Below are 16,070 nucleotides of genomic sequence, written 5' to 3'. Positions count from 1 at the left end.
ATGTCGGGGCATGTGCGGATGGACAGGGGATGGGGCAGGAAGTGTCCTTTTGTGTGCCAGCATTGTCTCTGCTCCTCCTTGCAGGGTTCCTGTCCTGAGTGTGTATACCTGGCTGAGAATCATTTTGAGAGTGTGACCTGCTCAAATCCAATGCCCTATCTGTGCAGCAGACCCCAAACTCGCCTGTGGCAGGGGATGGACAAAGCACCTTCTCTGTGCTGGGCAGTCACAGCTTTGCCCCTTTTCCAAACCCTGGGATGTCCTTCCTCAGGCGCAGTGTCTGCCTTGCACTGACCCTCAGGGTCACCTCAGTACCTGATCTCATCAACATCTCACCCTGTTTGGTCTCAGGGTCACCTCAGTGCCTGGTCTCCAGGAGATGAACCTGCAGGAATAGGACATGATGTGGAAGCTGACGTGTGGCTGCCTGTGCTGGGGCTGGGGGTTTCTTTCTCCTTCTGCAGCCACTCCAGGACTCATCCTGTTTCTCTTGCACTATACATTTATACACTAAGCCTGTATATATATGTATATACACAGGTATAACACTCTGGAAACAGATTTCAAATGCATTATTCTAACACTGTATTTATACACTAAGCTTTTATATCTATATTGGTATAACACTGTGAATACAGACCACAAACAAGTGCTTCCATGTGGATGTGACCTTGGTTGGGGCAAGGTGCCAATAATGCCAATGTGTGATTTAACCCCACAGGTACCATTACCTTAAGGGTTGGACTCGATCCTTGTGGGTCCCTTCCAATTCAGAGCCTTTTGTGGAATGACCCTGCATGTCCTCCATCAGTATTTAGGGTGCCACTGTTGCTGCTGTTTTTCTTTCTTTATAATTTTGGGGTTTTTACTGAATGCTTGCGAAGTGCCCCCGGTGTCCCTCGTGTTCCCCCGGCGCCGGCAGCCCCGTCCCTGCCCTGCTCCCCCTCCCACGTCCCGTCCCGGCTGGCGGAGCCTTGGAGCTGCCGTGGGGGCCGTGGGGCTGCCCCGGGGGCTGCGCCCTGAGCCGGGGCCCCTTCCCAGCGCTCCCAGTCTGCCCATCCAGCCCGGAGCAGCCGGCGAGGGCTTCAGCTGGGACGGCAGGGGGGCGATGCTGAGGGGTGGGACCCACCTCGCTTGGGCTTGGTTTGCTCTTCCCAGCCTCAGGAAAAAAGATTTTTGGAAGTTTCTGCCAGAAATCTCTCCCCTCCTCCACTCAGCCCAAGGGCCTGGGGGGTTTTCCCTTTTATTTGGCGAAATCAAACCCATGCACTTCATGCTCATAATTAGGGCCAGGAGAAGTGACGGCTTTCCTCGGAGCCGGTACCGGCGAACACGCGGGGCTGGGATAGGCGGGCCGGGAGGTGCGGAGAAGTTTGTTTGTGTTTCCAGCTCAATCCCGACTCGGGCCCGGGCCCGTCCCAGCGCTGTTCCTCATCTGCGGCTTTCCCCTCACACAGCCCGGGGGCGGGGCCTGAGAGCGCGGGGCGGGTGTGGGCCGTGTGCAGAGCCCGCCCCTGCCTCGCTGCCATTGGCGAATTTTGGCCTCACTCCAGAATCTCGCGCGCCGATTGGGCCGAGCGGGGCCAAGCCCGGCCCCGGGGCCGCCCCCCGGGCGGGCGTGGCTCGGCAGAGGCGCCATTGGCGGAGCGTGTGTGCGGGCCCGGGAGCGGCGGCAGCGGCCGGAGCCCGGTGAGGCGGCGGCGGAGCTCGGAGGCGGCCCCAGCGCGGGTGGGAGCCGCGCTCGGTTCTGCCGGGGCTCGGGGCCGGCTGCGGGCGGAGGGGGCGGCAGGGGGCTCTGGCGGGTTCCTTGTGCCGTGTCGGCGCCGTGTTCCCCGTGGCCTGAGGGCGCTGCGGGAGCGGCTGCCCGCGGTCTCCTTCCCGCCGCTGCCTCGGCAGGAGCCGGTGCCGGAGCAGCGCTGCCTCGTCCCGCTTCCTGCGGGTAGGACGGAGGTGGCCGCCCTGTCCCCGGGGCTGTGCGGGAAAATTCCCGTGGCCAGAGGTTTGTGTCCCCAGAGGAGACCGAGGAGTCCTGTAAAAGTGACTTTATTCCTGAACAAAGGGAGAGGCCGTGCGGCGTTTGCCGTGGGGTCTCTCCAGTTGTTGTCGTACGCGGCCTCCTTTTTATCCTGATTTTCCCTTCTGCATCTCCCTGTCCCTTTGTCCAGTGGTGAAGGTCCTTGGAAACTTCTGACTTCCCGATCCGCCTCCAGCATGTCCTCGTTAATATGCCCCCCCTTTTCTATAACATCCGATATTCACGGCTCTGTTCAGTCTTTGTTCTTCTCCGTGTTCAGGAATTTCGCAGGATCTTGGCTGAGCAGCAGTCCTTGTCAATGAGTAACATTTTCTCAATCTGATGGTTTCTCCCGTTCCTTCCTTATCTCCAAGTCCCTGTCCCTGTCTCCAAGCAGATTGACTCTGTTTTTCCTTGCTGGGTCCGCTTTGGTTTTGGGATTATTGTAAGTGCCCTCATTCCCTGTTGTTTTGTCCCATTCCCATCCTTTCCACATTTCGACCGGCACATGATCTGCTTTCTTATTTCCTTTGTTATCTGTTTCACCACTTTTCAGTTATCATCTATTTGTCAACAGCAGCTTGAGTCATTTAATTTTCCACCCTGTCCTCCTCCTTCTGCTAATAGATAATCTGATCCCATCCCACGGTGAGATGTTGCATTCTTTGAGTGATTGGTGGGCCAGGCTGAGGAGCTGGATGTGTCTGGTTGGTTATTATTTTGTGGACATCTTGTAATCTAATTCTGCCATTGAAATGATCAGTGGGTTCTCTGGCTCCTGATCTGAATTGGTTCGGGTTCCCTGGGGCTGGTCCATGGTGTTGCAGGATTTGTTCTGATGGCCGTTCATCTTTTCCCCATTTTTGGGTGCTCTGTCCAGCCAGTGCTGTATCAATTTTTGTCTTTTCTCTAATTAAATCATCGCATACTTGGATTCCCAAGTGATTTCTCTGAACTTGTGGTAGCACAAACACCCCAGTGGTCTAATGCTCCCTGTGTGACACAGACAGTGAGAGCACATGTTGGAGTGGGGAGAGGGATGATTCCCCCCCACTTCTTTTAGTGAAGTTTTCACAACATTCTCCATTTGCTGTTTCCCTTTGCAGCTAAAGCAATTTGTGTTGCAGAGTCAGATCTCCTCACTGTGGGCTCTGCCTTTGGCTGTGCCAATTCCATCCGTGCCAGCAGGCAGAGCTTGGGGTGAGGGACAGAGGGAATGAGCCCAATTCCTCCCCCGGGCAAGTAGAGCCTGGTGCATTGTCCACACTTTTCCCCAGCAGTGTTAATTTGCATTTCTAAAGCTCCTCTCCTGGCTGCCTGGAAGGAAGCTTCTCTTCCAGAGCAGCCTTTGGATGACTCACACGTGGTCCCCCCAGAGTCTGTCTTTTGTTTATTTGTTTCTAACAATATTCTTTTAACTGTTTATGGGAAAAGGGTCGCCTTCAAAGCTCTTCTAGTTTTGCAAAATGCAGCCTAAAGATGAACATCGAAAAACCCAAACCGAAGTTTTGCCATCACTAAGAGCCTCACACAAACATACACAAAAAACATCCCAAAACAATCAAATTTCTTCTACTTCTCCTAGGACTAAAAATTGTTTGTCACACCCCTGGTCAAATCTAACTGACCACATAAAAGTAGGATTATTACCGAAAATGTTCCAATGGTGTAATCCTTTCACTGAAACTGCGAGAAAAACGAAAATTCTCCAGCAAGATTTTTAGTGTTAGAGAGTCAAGGCATTACTTCATTTTGGCCAGGATGTGCAACACAAATCATTTCATCCACATATAGCCTGGGTGTGCAGAGAAAATCATTCCATGACACGTGAGTTTTACTGGATTTTCCCTAAACGTTAAACAGTCTGAACCCATAGAAATCCATGGGTTTGATATTCATTGCTTCCAAGTTGTGAAATTCTCAGTATTTGGTTTCCTATTGGAGCTGGATTTCTTTGCCTCTGCTGTTAATTAGGTCGGCATTCCTGGATTTCCTTACCAGCCTTTTCCAGACCAGGTGTCTCCAGCTATTCCAGGGGCAGTGTCTGGGGTAGATGTTGGTTGCTGTTTGCTGATGGTCGTTGATGTTTTGTTGCTGGTCGTTATCTTTGTGGGTGTCTTTTGGGCTATTCCCAGTCTGTTGAGATGTTAAACTCATCTCTGTTGAGTGGTGTAACATCCCTTTAAAAAAAATCATCTAAAATTCCTTTCCCCAGGGCAAAGGCAAACCAAGCCTGAGTGGAGAAATTCAAAACCCCCTAAATTTAAAGCCAGTATGTTTTCCCACAATGTAATCCCTTCCAGCCCAGTGTGTGAGTGTGATTGAGAGCCAGAGTGGAATTCTCCCGTTGTCTTCCCCAGCCCTGTGGCGAGTGCAGGCACAGAAACCACTGAAGCTCCAGCAGTGGCAGCAAGGCTTGGCCCCCAGTGTGTGGAGATGCCCCAGGAGGTGCCCAGGCAGACGATTCCAGCAGAGGATCTGTGGGCAGGCACAGGGGCTTCCCCCGCTGTGGAGCCCTGGCTGCTGCTCCGGTGCCTTCAGTGCGGGGTCAGTCGTGGCCTGTTTAACATCCACAGACAATTCCAATTCCTTTTCTGAGTGTGGGAGAGCCATGGCTGGGGCATCAATCATTTGGGGATTTTTTCATTTTCTCATGTTTTATTCTCTTTCTCATGTCCATACTGCAACATTGTGGCTGTCTGGTGTTAAAAAGTCACACAATGTTCTGGATACAATAGAGAATCCTCAATCCAGGTCCTGCAATTCCCCATTGTTGGGGGTTAGGTTTGTTCCTTCTTTCTCTAAAGAATTTTTTCTCCACAAGTTACCAGGGAGACCAAGTGTTGGATACTTGAGAGTACTTAACTGAAACAAAGAGGTGGACAAAAGGTGGAAGGGGGAGATAACGCAGGTAAAAGACAAAGCTTGAGGCAGCGGCGTGCTTTTCTGCTTCCGGCGTTCGGGGAGACGCGTGTCGGCCGCTCCACGAGGAGCTCAGCTGCCGCAAAGCACGCGGAGCGGAGAACGGCTGTTGCTGGCTGGAGGAGTTTCACTGTGGCCAAAGGGATCCAGTCCTGGGAAATCTACTATCACCGGTTCGACCTGAATCCTGAGTTTTTCTCTGCCACTCGCAGAAGCTGGGCCGCTTTTCTGCCTCGCCTTCGGCTCCTTCGGCGCTGCTCCTCTTGCTGCAGCGTGACCCTGCACCCCCTGCACTGCCGGGACACCCTGCCCCTGCCTGCTGGGACACCCTGCCATCCCAGCGACCAGCCCGGGACTTTTCCACTGTTCCAGCTTGGTGCTCTGAGGATCCTGCAGGGACACCGAAACCAAACTGCCCTGGGTTTTGTGAAACAAAGCCCTCAAGGTTCTTGGTACTGTTGTCGTTTGTCATTAATGCTGTAGTTGTTTGGTGGGGGGGGGAGTTTTTTTTTGTGTTTGTTTGCTTTGTATTACATACTAGTAAAGAACTGCTATTCCTATTTCCCAAATCTTTGCCAAAGAGCCTCTGATTGTAATTTTACCTAGCAGATACCTGTCTTCCTAAACCAAGACACCCATTAATCCTCAGAGTTGTCCCAGCTCCATTTTAGTCCTGGGTAACATTACTTCTGAGATTCCCTTGACCCTCTGTGGGTCCATACACCACAAACCTTCAGTCAAAATATGTCCCAAATATTTAACTTTTTTCACCAGCTTTTGCGCTTTTTTGGGGTTTTTTTTTTTTGGTTTTTTTTGGTTTTTTTCAAATACTCCATGATGCTTTTTAGCCTGAAAATTGAGCCAATTCACAAAGGCTTCTTCTACCACTTCTTGACCTCCTGACTGAAGCGAGTCATCCACATCCTGCATTACAGGGATTCAATATCAGTCTGTAAGCCCTTCCTTCCCTCCCTTGGAACAGGGGATTGCTTTTAGACACCACTTGTCCTTGTTGCTGCAGAGTCATTTGGAGAGGCTGGGTATCTGATTTTCCCTCTTTCCCTGGCGCTGCCCACACTTGTGGGTTCACTTCAGCACAGGCCTTGCCAGACATTTGACACAAAGGTACAAGAGAACTAGCCTGTGTTTCACCTTTTACAATATTGATTTGCATTTCCAATATAGGCATCAAATACCTCCCCATTAAATTACAATCACGTTTAGGAGCAAATAAAAATTCCTGCATTTCAAACCCATCCCCCACATCTGCCGATAGTGGTTGGATAAAACACTGCTGCTCACCTTTCCCACTTGTCCCCTGAATAATCAAAGACATTTTTGGGATTTTCCCCCCTTAGGTCTAAGATCCAGAGTGGATGGAGAGGCCCCTGTGTGTGTGAGGAAAGGCCTCGTGTGGATGCAGCCCCAGCCTGAATGTTGTCAAGGGCTGCAGTGTGGTGGGTCCCTGGTGGAATGGGAGCTCTGGCAGCCCCAGGAATCCATGTCCATGCAGGGGTGGACTTGCTCCTGCTGAGGGTGCTGCTGTGTGTGCCTGCAGTGTCCTTGTGTCCTGCAGATGGAACCCTGCTTCCTTGCCAGGGGCTGTTTGGGTGGGCTCTCCCCCGCCGAGGAGGGCAATGCCTGTGCCAGGTGCTTGTGGCTGAGCCCGTCCCCTCGGTGCTGGGGCCCCCTTGGGCGCTGGGGTTCATCCCTCCGGGGCTGTAGAAACTCTGCCATGGCCTTTGCCTCCAGCTTGGCCTTTTCCTCCTCCCTTCTTGCCTTCACCTGCTGTGCCTTTGTGCCCAAGTGCTCCAGGGGCTTCTTGTGCCGCTCCTGCAGCCCCCCTGAGTGCCTGTGGGTGCTCCTCCTCTGACAGCTGCTGAGCTTTCTGCAGAGTCATTCCTTTCTCCAGCGACCCAAACAAAATCCTTAAAGGAGAATCTTGATCCATCCACATTTCCCAGCTGTTCCTTCCTTCCTGCTGAGCCCCGGCTGCCCCACAACTCCCCACAGGCCCCCAGCCCCTGCTCCCGGTGCCGCACCTCGGCGCCCGCTGCTGCCGCTCCCCAGCACGGAGAAACCCCCTGGGATCCTGACCTCCTTGTTTCCCTCTCCTGGAAACCGGGATATAAAAGATCTGCAGCAGCTCGCAAATTTAGAGGATAAAACCCTGCTGAAAAATGTCCCAGTCCTCAGTATTTTTCTCTTCCTCCTCTTTTCCATCATCCTTATTTTTACTGCAGAGATTCCTCCTGCTGCTTCTAGCATTAACCATATTCCTGCACATTCCCCTTCACCCAGTGCCTTCCCAGCACACCAACGCCATCCATCCCCACTTGTCTAAATCCCTTCTGGACTTCCTTTATTGCCTTGCTGGGTGTCCATGTCCTTAATTACCTCTGGGAGTAATTAATGAGAATGTGCAGACTGCCTCAACATTCTCCCAAGGGACCCTTCAGAGATATTTTGGGATCGCCATCCCTTTTGCCAGGACGCCTTCCTGGCTTTCCCTTTTCCACCCTCCATGGATGCCCTGCCATGTTCACTCCCTGAAGATCCCAGTGTCCTCACTGATGAGATTTTCAATGCTGTCTCCCTGCCAACTCTTCACAGACCCCCCTGATGTGTCACTGCTGATCTGTCTCCTGGACACTCTCGGGTCCCCAGTCAAACCCCCGGTGCCGCCGCCACCCAAGGGAGCCGATCACCCAAACTGGGTGAGGCACCTTCAGCTCCACTCACTGCCCGCCGCCCCGGACGGTGGAAGGAATTCCAGAGGAGCCCCAAGGTGTGTGGAAAAATTGACATCACCAGGGGTTTGTGTCCACAAAGAAGACAGAGGAGTCTTGTAAAAGTAATTTCATTTATAGAAAAAGGGAGAAGCTATGGGACATTTCCCATGGGATCTCTCCAGCTGTTGGAGCACACAGTCTCCTTTCCATCCTAATTTTCCTGGCTGCATCTCCCTCTCCTTTTCCTCATTGGCTGAAGTATTGGGAGGTACAGACTTCCCAATCCACCTACTACATACCCTCCCTTAATATGCACCCCACTTCTGTATAGGTAACGATGTTCATATCTCTGTTATGTCCTTGTTCTTCTTCTCAATGTTCATGGATTTAGCAGGACCTTGGCTGAGCAGCAGTCTGTGTGGTCAGTTAGTAACATTTTGCGGAAGTGATGGCTTCTTCTGTCCCTTCCTTATGTCCAAGTGCCTGGCCCTATCCCCAAGCAGATTCGCAGCATCTGTTTGTAAAGACACTTTCCTTTCTTCCTTTCATGGGGGTTCCCTGTTTACGGGTCTTCATCATTTTCGTGGGAGTGAATCTTGGTTTTTCTGAGTATTATTGGGCCTAAATGTTGGTATCTTGGTTTATTGCAAGGGGCTGCATCTTTATATTTTGGAGAAAGTTTGGTGTAAAGTACAGTATTTGTGGAGTTTTTGAGCTGTATCTTGGCATTTGGAGGACTTGTGCGCTGAATCTTGGTGTTTTGGAGGTTCTTACAGACACGAGGTAGCAATGACTTCCTGAGATGAACTTGGGCAAGGAGAAACCCCCAGCCTAAAGCACTCTCCTCTTGTTTTCTCCCCAAACCAGGATTTGTCATTCCCAAGGAGTGTCCATATGGAGGAGGAAAAGCCCCGGAGATCCCGCAGGAGGAGGGGCTGCAAACCCAGCCCAGGGAGCTGCGAGGAGGAAAGACCCACCCTGTTCCAGGAGGGCGGCCGGAGATCCAGCCGGAGCTCAGAGCTGGTGGAGAAGCCTCATGGAGGGGAGAAGCCCCACAGGTGCCTGGAATGTGGGAAGGGTTTCAGCTACAGCTGCCACCTGATCCAGCACCAGGTGATCCACAGTGGGGAACGGCCCTACGAGTGTGGGGAATGTGGGAAGAGCTTCGCCTGGAGCTCCCACCTGATCCAACACAAGAGGATCCACACCGGGGAACGGCCCTTTAAGTGTGGGGAGTGTGGGAAAAGCTTCAGCTTCAGATCCAGCCTGGTGCTACACCAGAGGATCCACACCGGGGAACGGCCCTACAAGTGTGGGGAATGTGGGAAAAGCTTGGGCCGGAAGGGCCACCTGGTGAAACACCAGATGATCCACACCAGAGAACGGCCCTGTGAGTGTGGGGAATGTGGGATGAGCTTCGGCCAGAAGGGCAGTCTTATGCAACACCAGAGGCTCCACAGTGGGGAACGGCCCTATGGATGTGTGGAATGTGGGAAGAGCTTCAGGTACAGCTCCGGCCTGAGGAAACACCAGAGAATCCACACGGGGGAAAAGCCCCACAGGTGTGGGGAATGTGGGAAGAGCTTCATCCAGAGATTCCAGCTGAGGGAACACCAGAGGATCCACACTGGGGAAAAGCCCTACAAGTGTGGGGAATGTGGGAAGAGCTTCAGGGCAAGCTATGACCTGATCCGGCACCAGGTGATCCACACGGGGGAAGGGCCCTACACCTGCTTGGATTGTGGGAAGAGCTTTGGATGGAGCTCAAACCTGATATACCACCAGCACATCCACACTGGGGAGAGGCCCTATGAGTGTCCTGAGTGTGGGAAGAGGTTTGTAAGGAGCTCCGAACTCCTCCAACATCAGCGGATTCACACGGATGAGAGGCCATTCCGCTGCCCCGACTGCGGGAAGGGCTTCAAGTACAACTCCACCCTCATCAGGCACCGGCGCATCCACACTGGGAAGAGGCCCTACGAGTGTCCTCAGTGTGGGAAGAGCTTCTCCGACAGATCTAACATGACCAGACACCAACAGAGGCACCACTAAGGGAAGCCCTTAGAGCACACAGAGTGCGGGAAGAGCTTCGTGCGCTGCTCCAGCTCCATTCCATATGAGAGGATCGGCGTTGGATGATCCCCAGTGACCCCCGTTGGGCAGAGCCCTGGTGATCCGTGGTCCTGGTGATCCATGTTGGGAAGACACCTGGCTGTGGGGGATCCACATCTTCCTGTCTCCCCGTGGGCACCTGGATGAACACAGGGGCAGAAACATCCCTTGCAACGCAGACTGACATTGGGAATTCCTTAGGGAGAGTGGATATGTTGACTTTCAACCCCAGAAAATTTTTTTTTGTTCAGTCCTATCTTTTGGTGGCATCAAGGAATACTGGATGGTCTTCGAGATCTTTTCCAACCTCAGGGATTCCACACGATTTTGATTTCCTATTGCCCGAGGGCATCTTGTGCAGCCACATGGTGACGATCTGGGGCCAAGACCAAGATTTTGGAGGCAGTGGGGTGGAAATCCCTCCAAAAATGGTTCTTTCCTCCCACCCAAGCACGTGGATCCTCAGCTGGCATGGACAGGGAAATCCTTTTCTTTTGGCCTTGGTTTGCTTTTCATTTCTCTTCATCCATTTAAAATATCCAACAGTGGGGTAAAAATAAAGACGTTGAACTAAGACATGGTTGGGATGATGGGGGGGACATGAACATGGTGGGACAGAAACATGGAGAGTGGCATGGGCGCACATGGACATTTGAGTGGGACGTGGCCATTCATGGGGACACAGGGGGAACACGGGCACAGAAAAGGACGTGGGGGACAATGACAGGGATGGAAACACGGTGGGGAGACAGTCGTGGGTGAGGACATGGTGGGACATGGCCAGTGACATGGGGACATGGCCATGGCTGGTGCCGTGGGGGGAACTTGCAGGGGCTGTGGGGGATGCTGGGTTTGAGGGAGTTGAGGGTTCCTGGGAGGGCCTTGGGGCTTGCTGAGGGCTTTGGGGACCCCAGGCCCAGCGGCTCCGGCTGCGCTGGGAGACCCTGGTGGAGGTTCTGGAGCAGCTGCTCCAGCTGCTCCCTGGGACTGCGGCGAACTGGGAAGCTTTATTGGGAGCACTGAGATCGTCTGGGTGGCGACCAGAGTGACAGCAGGGCTTGGAGGGACACATGATCCCCCCAAATCATCGCGGGGACGGAGCAGGGGGGCCCGGCCGGGCCCGAGGCCACAGGGAGGGGCAGCGGCCGCCGGCGGCTCAGGAGCTCTGTGGGCAGAGAAAAGGGGGCGACACCGGGCTGGGGGCCCCGGAGGGAGCACACACGCTGCGGGGGAGGGTGGACACGACCCCAAGGAGCCCCCCTCACCTTCTTGCGCAGGTAGAAGCCCAGCCCCAGTGCCGGGAAGACCAAGCCCAACCCGAAGGCCCCGATCCCCGTCAGCACCTTGCTGTGGGCAGCGTCCGGCGGCATCTCTGGGGTCCGCAGGGTCAGCCCGGGCTGCAGCCCCAGGGCTCTGCGGGGCGGGGCTGGGGCTGTCGGGGGCACCGTGGCCAAAGCCTCCCGGGGCTCTGGGCACGGCACGGGCTACAAGGCCACAAGGCCGGGGCTGCTCCGGGCGCTTCCAGTCTGTCCCTCTGCTGTTGGGGGCCGGGTGTGGCCCTTTGTGACACGGGCGGTGTCAGCGCCCTCGGTGATGCAGGACATGGTGGTGCTGTCATGAATGAGTGTTTGAGATTGCTTAAATATCAGTGGCAGGGGCATGAACAAAAGTCAGATTTAATATGAAGGGACAGAGCACAACAAGTTGGTTGGGAAGATTCACTCTGCTGCCTACAGCACAGCTAAGGCACAACAAGGGAAAACAAGCAAAAACAAAACCAAACCAAATCCAGGCAACCAAACCGGAAATGAACTGAGAACTCTCTAGGGGGTGTGGATGGGTGTGTGTTGTGTTTGGGTGAATGGGACAAAAGACAAGGCTGCCAAGGATTGAAAGGATCACAGCCCAAAAGCTTAACAACACTGAGCAGCATTTTAACTTCTACCTTAATTTGTAACCTAACTTATACCTTAGGCCTAGCAATTCATTGAGGAACAACACTGAACTTATACCTCACTTAACTTACAGCTTAACCTTAATTCAGCAGAGGAATAACACTTAATAGCATTTAACCTAACTTACAGTATAACTTCCAAGTTCTACTTAGCAACTTAACAGAAAAACTACATTTAGCAACACATAACTTTGCTCAAAAATTCCATTTAACAACTTAGGAAAAAGGACAACACTTCCCTGCATTTCAGTATGTTCATAACTATAACTGAACCTTACTAACAGGCCTATCTTAGATGTCCAAGGTACTTCCACAGCTAAGAAGGCAGTATTTCTCCCAGATTTGCTATAGCAAATGTGGAGGTGCACACTCACAGACAGGAACAGTCAGTGCAAGCAATGACTGTGGCAAATTCCCCTCAGAGCTCAGTGAAATCCTCACTTGGGATGTTTTTGCATCTCCCGCTGGGCGAAGGATGGGGCCTTGAGGAGTGAGGGCATCGGCCCAGGACACGTCGTGTTTCAGGGATCCTCCAGGCAGAGCCAACCCGAGGGTTTGCTGGCTCTGAGAGGCCCCTCAGAGGGACATTGCTGTCACAGCCCACGGTGGCCCAGGAGAGCTCAAAGGGTCTCCTTTGGGACCACTGTTGATGGGGCCACAGGAGAGTGGGCTTCAGTCATAACAATGTTTCATCCTGGCCACAGTTTGGGTCAGCACTTTCTCGAAATGTGTGAGAACAGGAATGTTGAGCCATTCAGGCAAGAGGAATATTTTCCAAGGCTGGTCATAAGGAAAACAGGAGCCTGTTGGCAATTCCTGGTGGCGGGCAGTATTTCTGATAAGCTTGGAAAAGGCTGAGCCCAGGTGCTGTTTCCAAGGACAAGACCTAACGAGCGTTTCTCAGATCACACTGCAGCCTGGAAAGGAGGAGGGGGGAATGCAGCCCCACACTGGGATCTCAGGGGTGCCCATGGCAGGGGGTGATGCTGGCCCGATGCCAGGCACCCACCAAAGCCACTCTGTCCCTGCCCCCCACAGCTGCACAGGGGACAGAAAATGGAACTGAGGGGTCCTGGATGGGGACAAGGACAGGGAGAGATCCCTCAGCAAACTCCAGCACGGCCACAACAGACCCAGCATGGCCACAGGGAAGGAATTTATTCCCAACCAAACCACAGCAGCAGAAGGAGAAGAGATCTCTCCAACACCTTCCCCACACCCAACACGGATCACCAGGACCATGGATCACTGGGGCTCTGCCCAACGGGGGTCACTGGGGATCATCCAACGCCAATCTTCCCATGGGGGATGGAGCTGGAGCAGCGCACGAAGCTCTTCTCGCACTCGGGGCACTCGCAGGGCTTCCCTTAGTGCTGCCTCCGTTGGTGTTTGGCCAAGTTAGAGCTCCTGGAGAAGCTCTTCCCACACTCAGGACACTCGTAGGGCCTCTCCCCGGTGTGGACGCGCCGGTGCCTGATAAGGTGGGAGTTGCGATTAAAACGCTTCCCACATTTCCCACGCTTGTAGGGCCGTTCCTCAGTATGGATTGTCTGGTGCCGGATGAGGCTGGAGCTCCGCTGGAAGCTTTGCCCACATTCCCCACACTCGTAGTGCCGTTCCCCAGTGTGGATCTTGCGCTGGTTGTTGAGGCCAGACTTGCAGCTGAAGCTCTTCCAACATTCCAAGCACTCGTAGGGCTTCTCCCCAGCCTGAGGCTTCTCCACCAGCTCTGAGCTCCGGATGGATCTCCAGCCGCCCTCCTGGCACAGGGAGGGTCTTTCCTCCTCGCAGCTCCCTGGGCTGGGTTTGCAGCCTCTCCTCCTGCGGGATCTCCGGGGCTTTTCCACCTTCTCCATCGGGCCAAGGCTTGGGAATGAGAAATCCTGGTTTGGGGGAAAAAACAAGGGGTGAGTGACTTGGGATGGGGGTTTCTACTGCCTAAGTCCATGTCAGGAAGTCACCAGGCATTCTGTGTCCGTCAAATTCTTCAAACTACCAAGATTCATCCCAAAACACCCTCCCAGGAGTTCCCCCTCTCTGATCTGCACACTTTGGTGTTTTGCGGGTCCCCTTCCCCGGGCCGATGGAGGTCCCGTGGTTCCTGCGGTCCCCCCTCTCTAGGATCTCGCTTAGGGATGATCCGGCGATCCCACATCCGCCCACGCTCCGCCGGCAGCGACCACCTGCACCCCTCCCCAAGAGAGAACCCCAAGCCGTCGTGGACCCCCATTATCTGCCAAGGGGCATTTGTGGTTCAGCTTTGTGGCCCTCCAAGGTCTGAATATCCACAACCCCCAGAAAAACGACCAGGAACGCCCCGGGATATTTGGGGGGAGCTTCCCGTCTCCGCTCACCTGCGGCATGTGGGGTGGAGGCAGGTGATGCTGCCGAGGCCGAAGGTGCTGCGGACACAGCGGGCGCTGGAACCGAGAATTTCCTCCTGTTCCTGTTCCGTTTCCTGCTCCTCTTCCTCTCTCCCTCTTCTTCCTCCCGCATGGCCCCGACTCCTCCTTTATCGCTCCACTGCTCCTTCCTCATCCCTCCTCCGCCACCACCCCTTCTCCCGCTCCCCCCGGGCCCAGCGCCCACCCTTTGTCCCCCTTTTTCCAACGCCGCGTCATCCGGCGGGAGGAGCCGGGATGGAGCCGGGGCAGGTCGGGCTGGGGCAGCGCTGGGCTCTGGGCCCGGCCTGGGCGCCCCCCAAGCGCCCCCTCCCAAATTCCCCTGGTGGCTTACGGGGGGTCCCGGCACCTTTTGGGGTTCGCTGGATGCCCTGCTGGGGTTCAGGTGCCTCTCAAGGCCCCCCCAGGGCAGGGTGATCTCGGGTTTGGTTCTCTCACCTGAGGTTCAGGTGGTTAAAAGTCTTTTGCCTCTGGAGGTCCTGAGCCAGACATGAGAAAGAAACGGAGTCTTCAAGGTCTTGTTTTTCTTGGTTTCCCGCGTTGTTTATTATTTTGTTATCTCACAATGTTCTCTGTGCCCGGCCGAGGTCTGTTCTGCTGCTCGGACACAGGACGACTCCCCCCGCAATGAGAGGTCGCTGTTTTTTTATCCAGATAACTACGTGTATATTATTTACAATTACGTGCCAATGCCTATCACCTATACCAAATGGGTCGTCTCTACTCTGACCCAATCTCCTTGAACTACTTTGTGCCACCATCACCAGAAGATGGAGGCCAGGGGAGAAGGAAGAACTCAGGGCACCACCCTAAATCCTCCTATCTTGTTCCCCATGCACCTATATACTAATGACCCTAAAACTACAAAATTTTCCGCCCTGTGACACACTGCACTACTGTCTGTCACACCTTTGTGACTTCTAATTAATTCTTCTCTCAGTGTTAGAAGCTTTTTTCCACGGACTGAAGTCAAAGGCTGGGTCTCTCTGGGCTCTGTGCCAGGGTCTCCAACCTGCCTGGACCGGCTCCACACCCCCCGGTCCAGCAATCAAACCCTCTTGTACAGATCTCAAACCCTCTTGCTCGGGTCCCAGTCCTCTCTGCTGAGGCCTGTGACCTGCCAGGGCGTCCAGAGGGATGCCCTGGACTCCAACACCCTTCATGTGTTCCCATCCCGTTCCTAGTGTCCCCAACCTGGTGTCCCCACCCTGCTCCTGGTGTCCCGATCCTGTTCCTGGTGTCCCCATTCCCCTTCCTGTGTCCCCACTCCTGTTCCTGGTGTTCCCATCGCATTCCTGGTGTCCCCAACCTGGTGTCTCCACCCTGCTCCTGGTGTCCCCATTTCCTTTCATGTGTCCCCACTCCTGTTCCTGGTGTTCCCATCCCACTTCTGGTGTCCCCAACCTGATTTTGGTGTCCCCACCCTGCTCCTGGTGTCCCCATCCCTGTCCCCACTGTCCCCACCATCCCCATTCCCACTCCTGACTCCCAGAGAGGAACTGCCGGACACTGGAGGAGGGAACGGGGATTTATTGCTTGTAGCACTGTGGGCTTAGATGGCGGTCGCTGCCGCCCGGTTCCCAGTAACCATCTCCTGTGGAAAAGCCACCTGGGGGGAATTCAGGCGAGGCGGTCAAGCCCACGCCCCGCACACGCCACGGCTGAGCTCAGCGAGGAGAGGCCGAAGGGCCTTGGCAGGATTAATTCCGGCAAAGGTTCATTCCAGCACGCCGAAGGGAGATCAGGAACAAAGGTCGGGCCACGAGCTGTGCACAGGCCTGAACAGAGGTCAGGAACCAAGGGTTTGAGGGCACGGGGACAGGGCAAAGGGCAGGGCAAAGGGCAGTGACCTTTGGGGACAACGGGACGGTCACCAGGGGCACCATGGCCAGGGAAAGGAGAAACTGCGGGAATTGGGAGCACAGGGGAGACCA

At 54.3% G+C, this 16,070-nt stretch overlaps 2 protein-coding genes and 1 pseudogene across 2 annotated transcripts; 2 read left to right on the top strand and 1 right to left on the bottom strand.

Moving 5' to 3' along the window:
• The window catches only part of LOC136303296 (class I histocompatibility antigen, F10 alpha chain-like), a 255,646-nt pseudogene that overhangs the window by 1,689 nt on the left and 237,887 nt on the right, over positions 1 to 16,070 (top strand).
• LOC136303325 (zinc finger protein 345-like) lies at positions 1,629 to 10,470 on the top strand. Its single transcript, XM_066207028.1, has 2 exons — positions 1,629 to 1,689; positions 8,536 to 10,470. Exon 2 carries the CDS (start codon positions 8,563 to 8,565, stop codon positions 9,718 to 9,720), a length of 1,158 nt encoding a protein of 385 aa, XP_066063125.1. The 5' UTR covers positions 1,629 to 1,689; positions 8,536 to 8,562; the 3' UTR covers positions 9,721 to 10,470.
• Positions 12,908 to 14,844, bottom strand: LOC136303356 (zinc finger protein 3-like). Its single transcript, XM_066207048.1, has 3 exons — positions 14,575 to 14,844; positions 14,089 to 14,154; positions 12,908 to 13,617 (listed from the first exon to the last, which is right to left on the bottom strand). The coding sequence occupies exons 2-3, from the start codon at positions 14,095 to 14,097 to the stop codon at positions 13,102 to 13,104; spliced, it is 525 nt and encodes a 174-aa protein (XP_066063145.1). The 5' UTR covers positions 14,098 to 14,154; positions 14,575 to 14,844; the 3' UTR covers positions 12,908 to 13,101.

Source organism: Chamaea fasciata, unplaced genomic scaffold (assembly GCF_029207755.1).
Source record: "Chamaea fasciata isolate MVZ Bird 193981 ecotype frontalis unplaced genomic scaffold, bChaFas1.0.hap1 SCAF_32, whole genome shotgun sequence".
Classification (NCBI taxonomy): Eukaryota; Metazoa; Chordata; class Aves; order Passeriformes; family Sylviidae; genus Chamaea; species Chamaea fasciata.
This window is presented reverse-complemented; position numbering and strand designations above follow the sequence as displayed.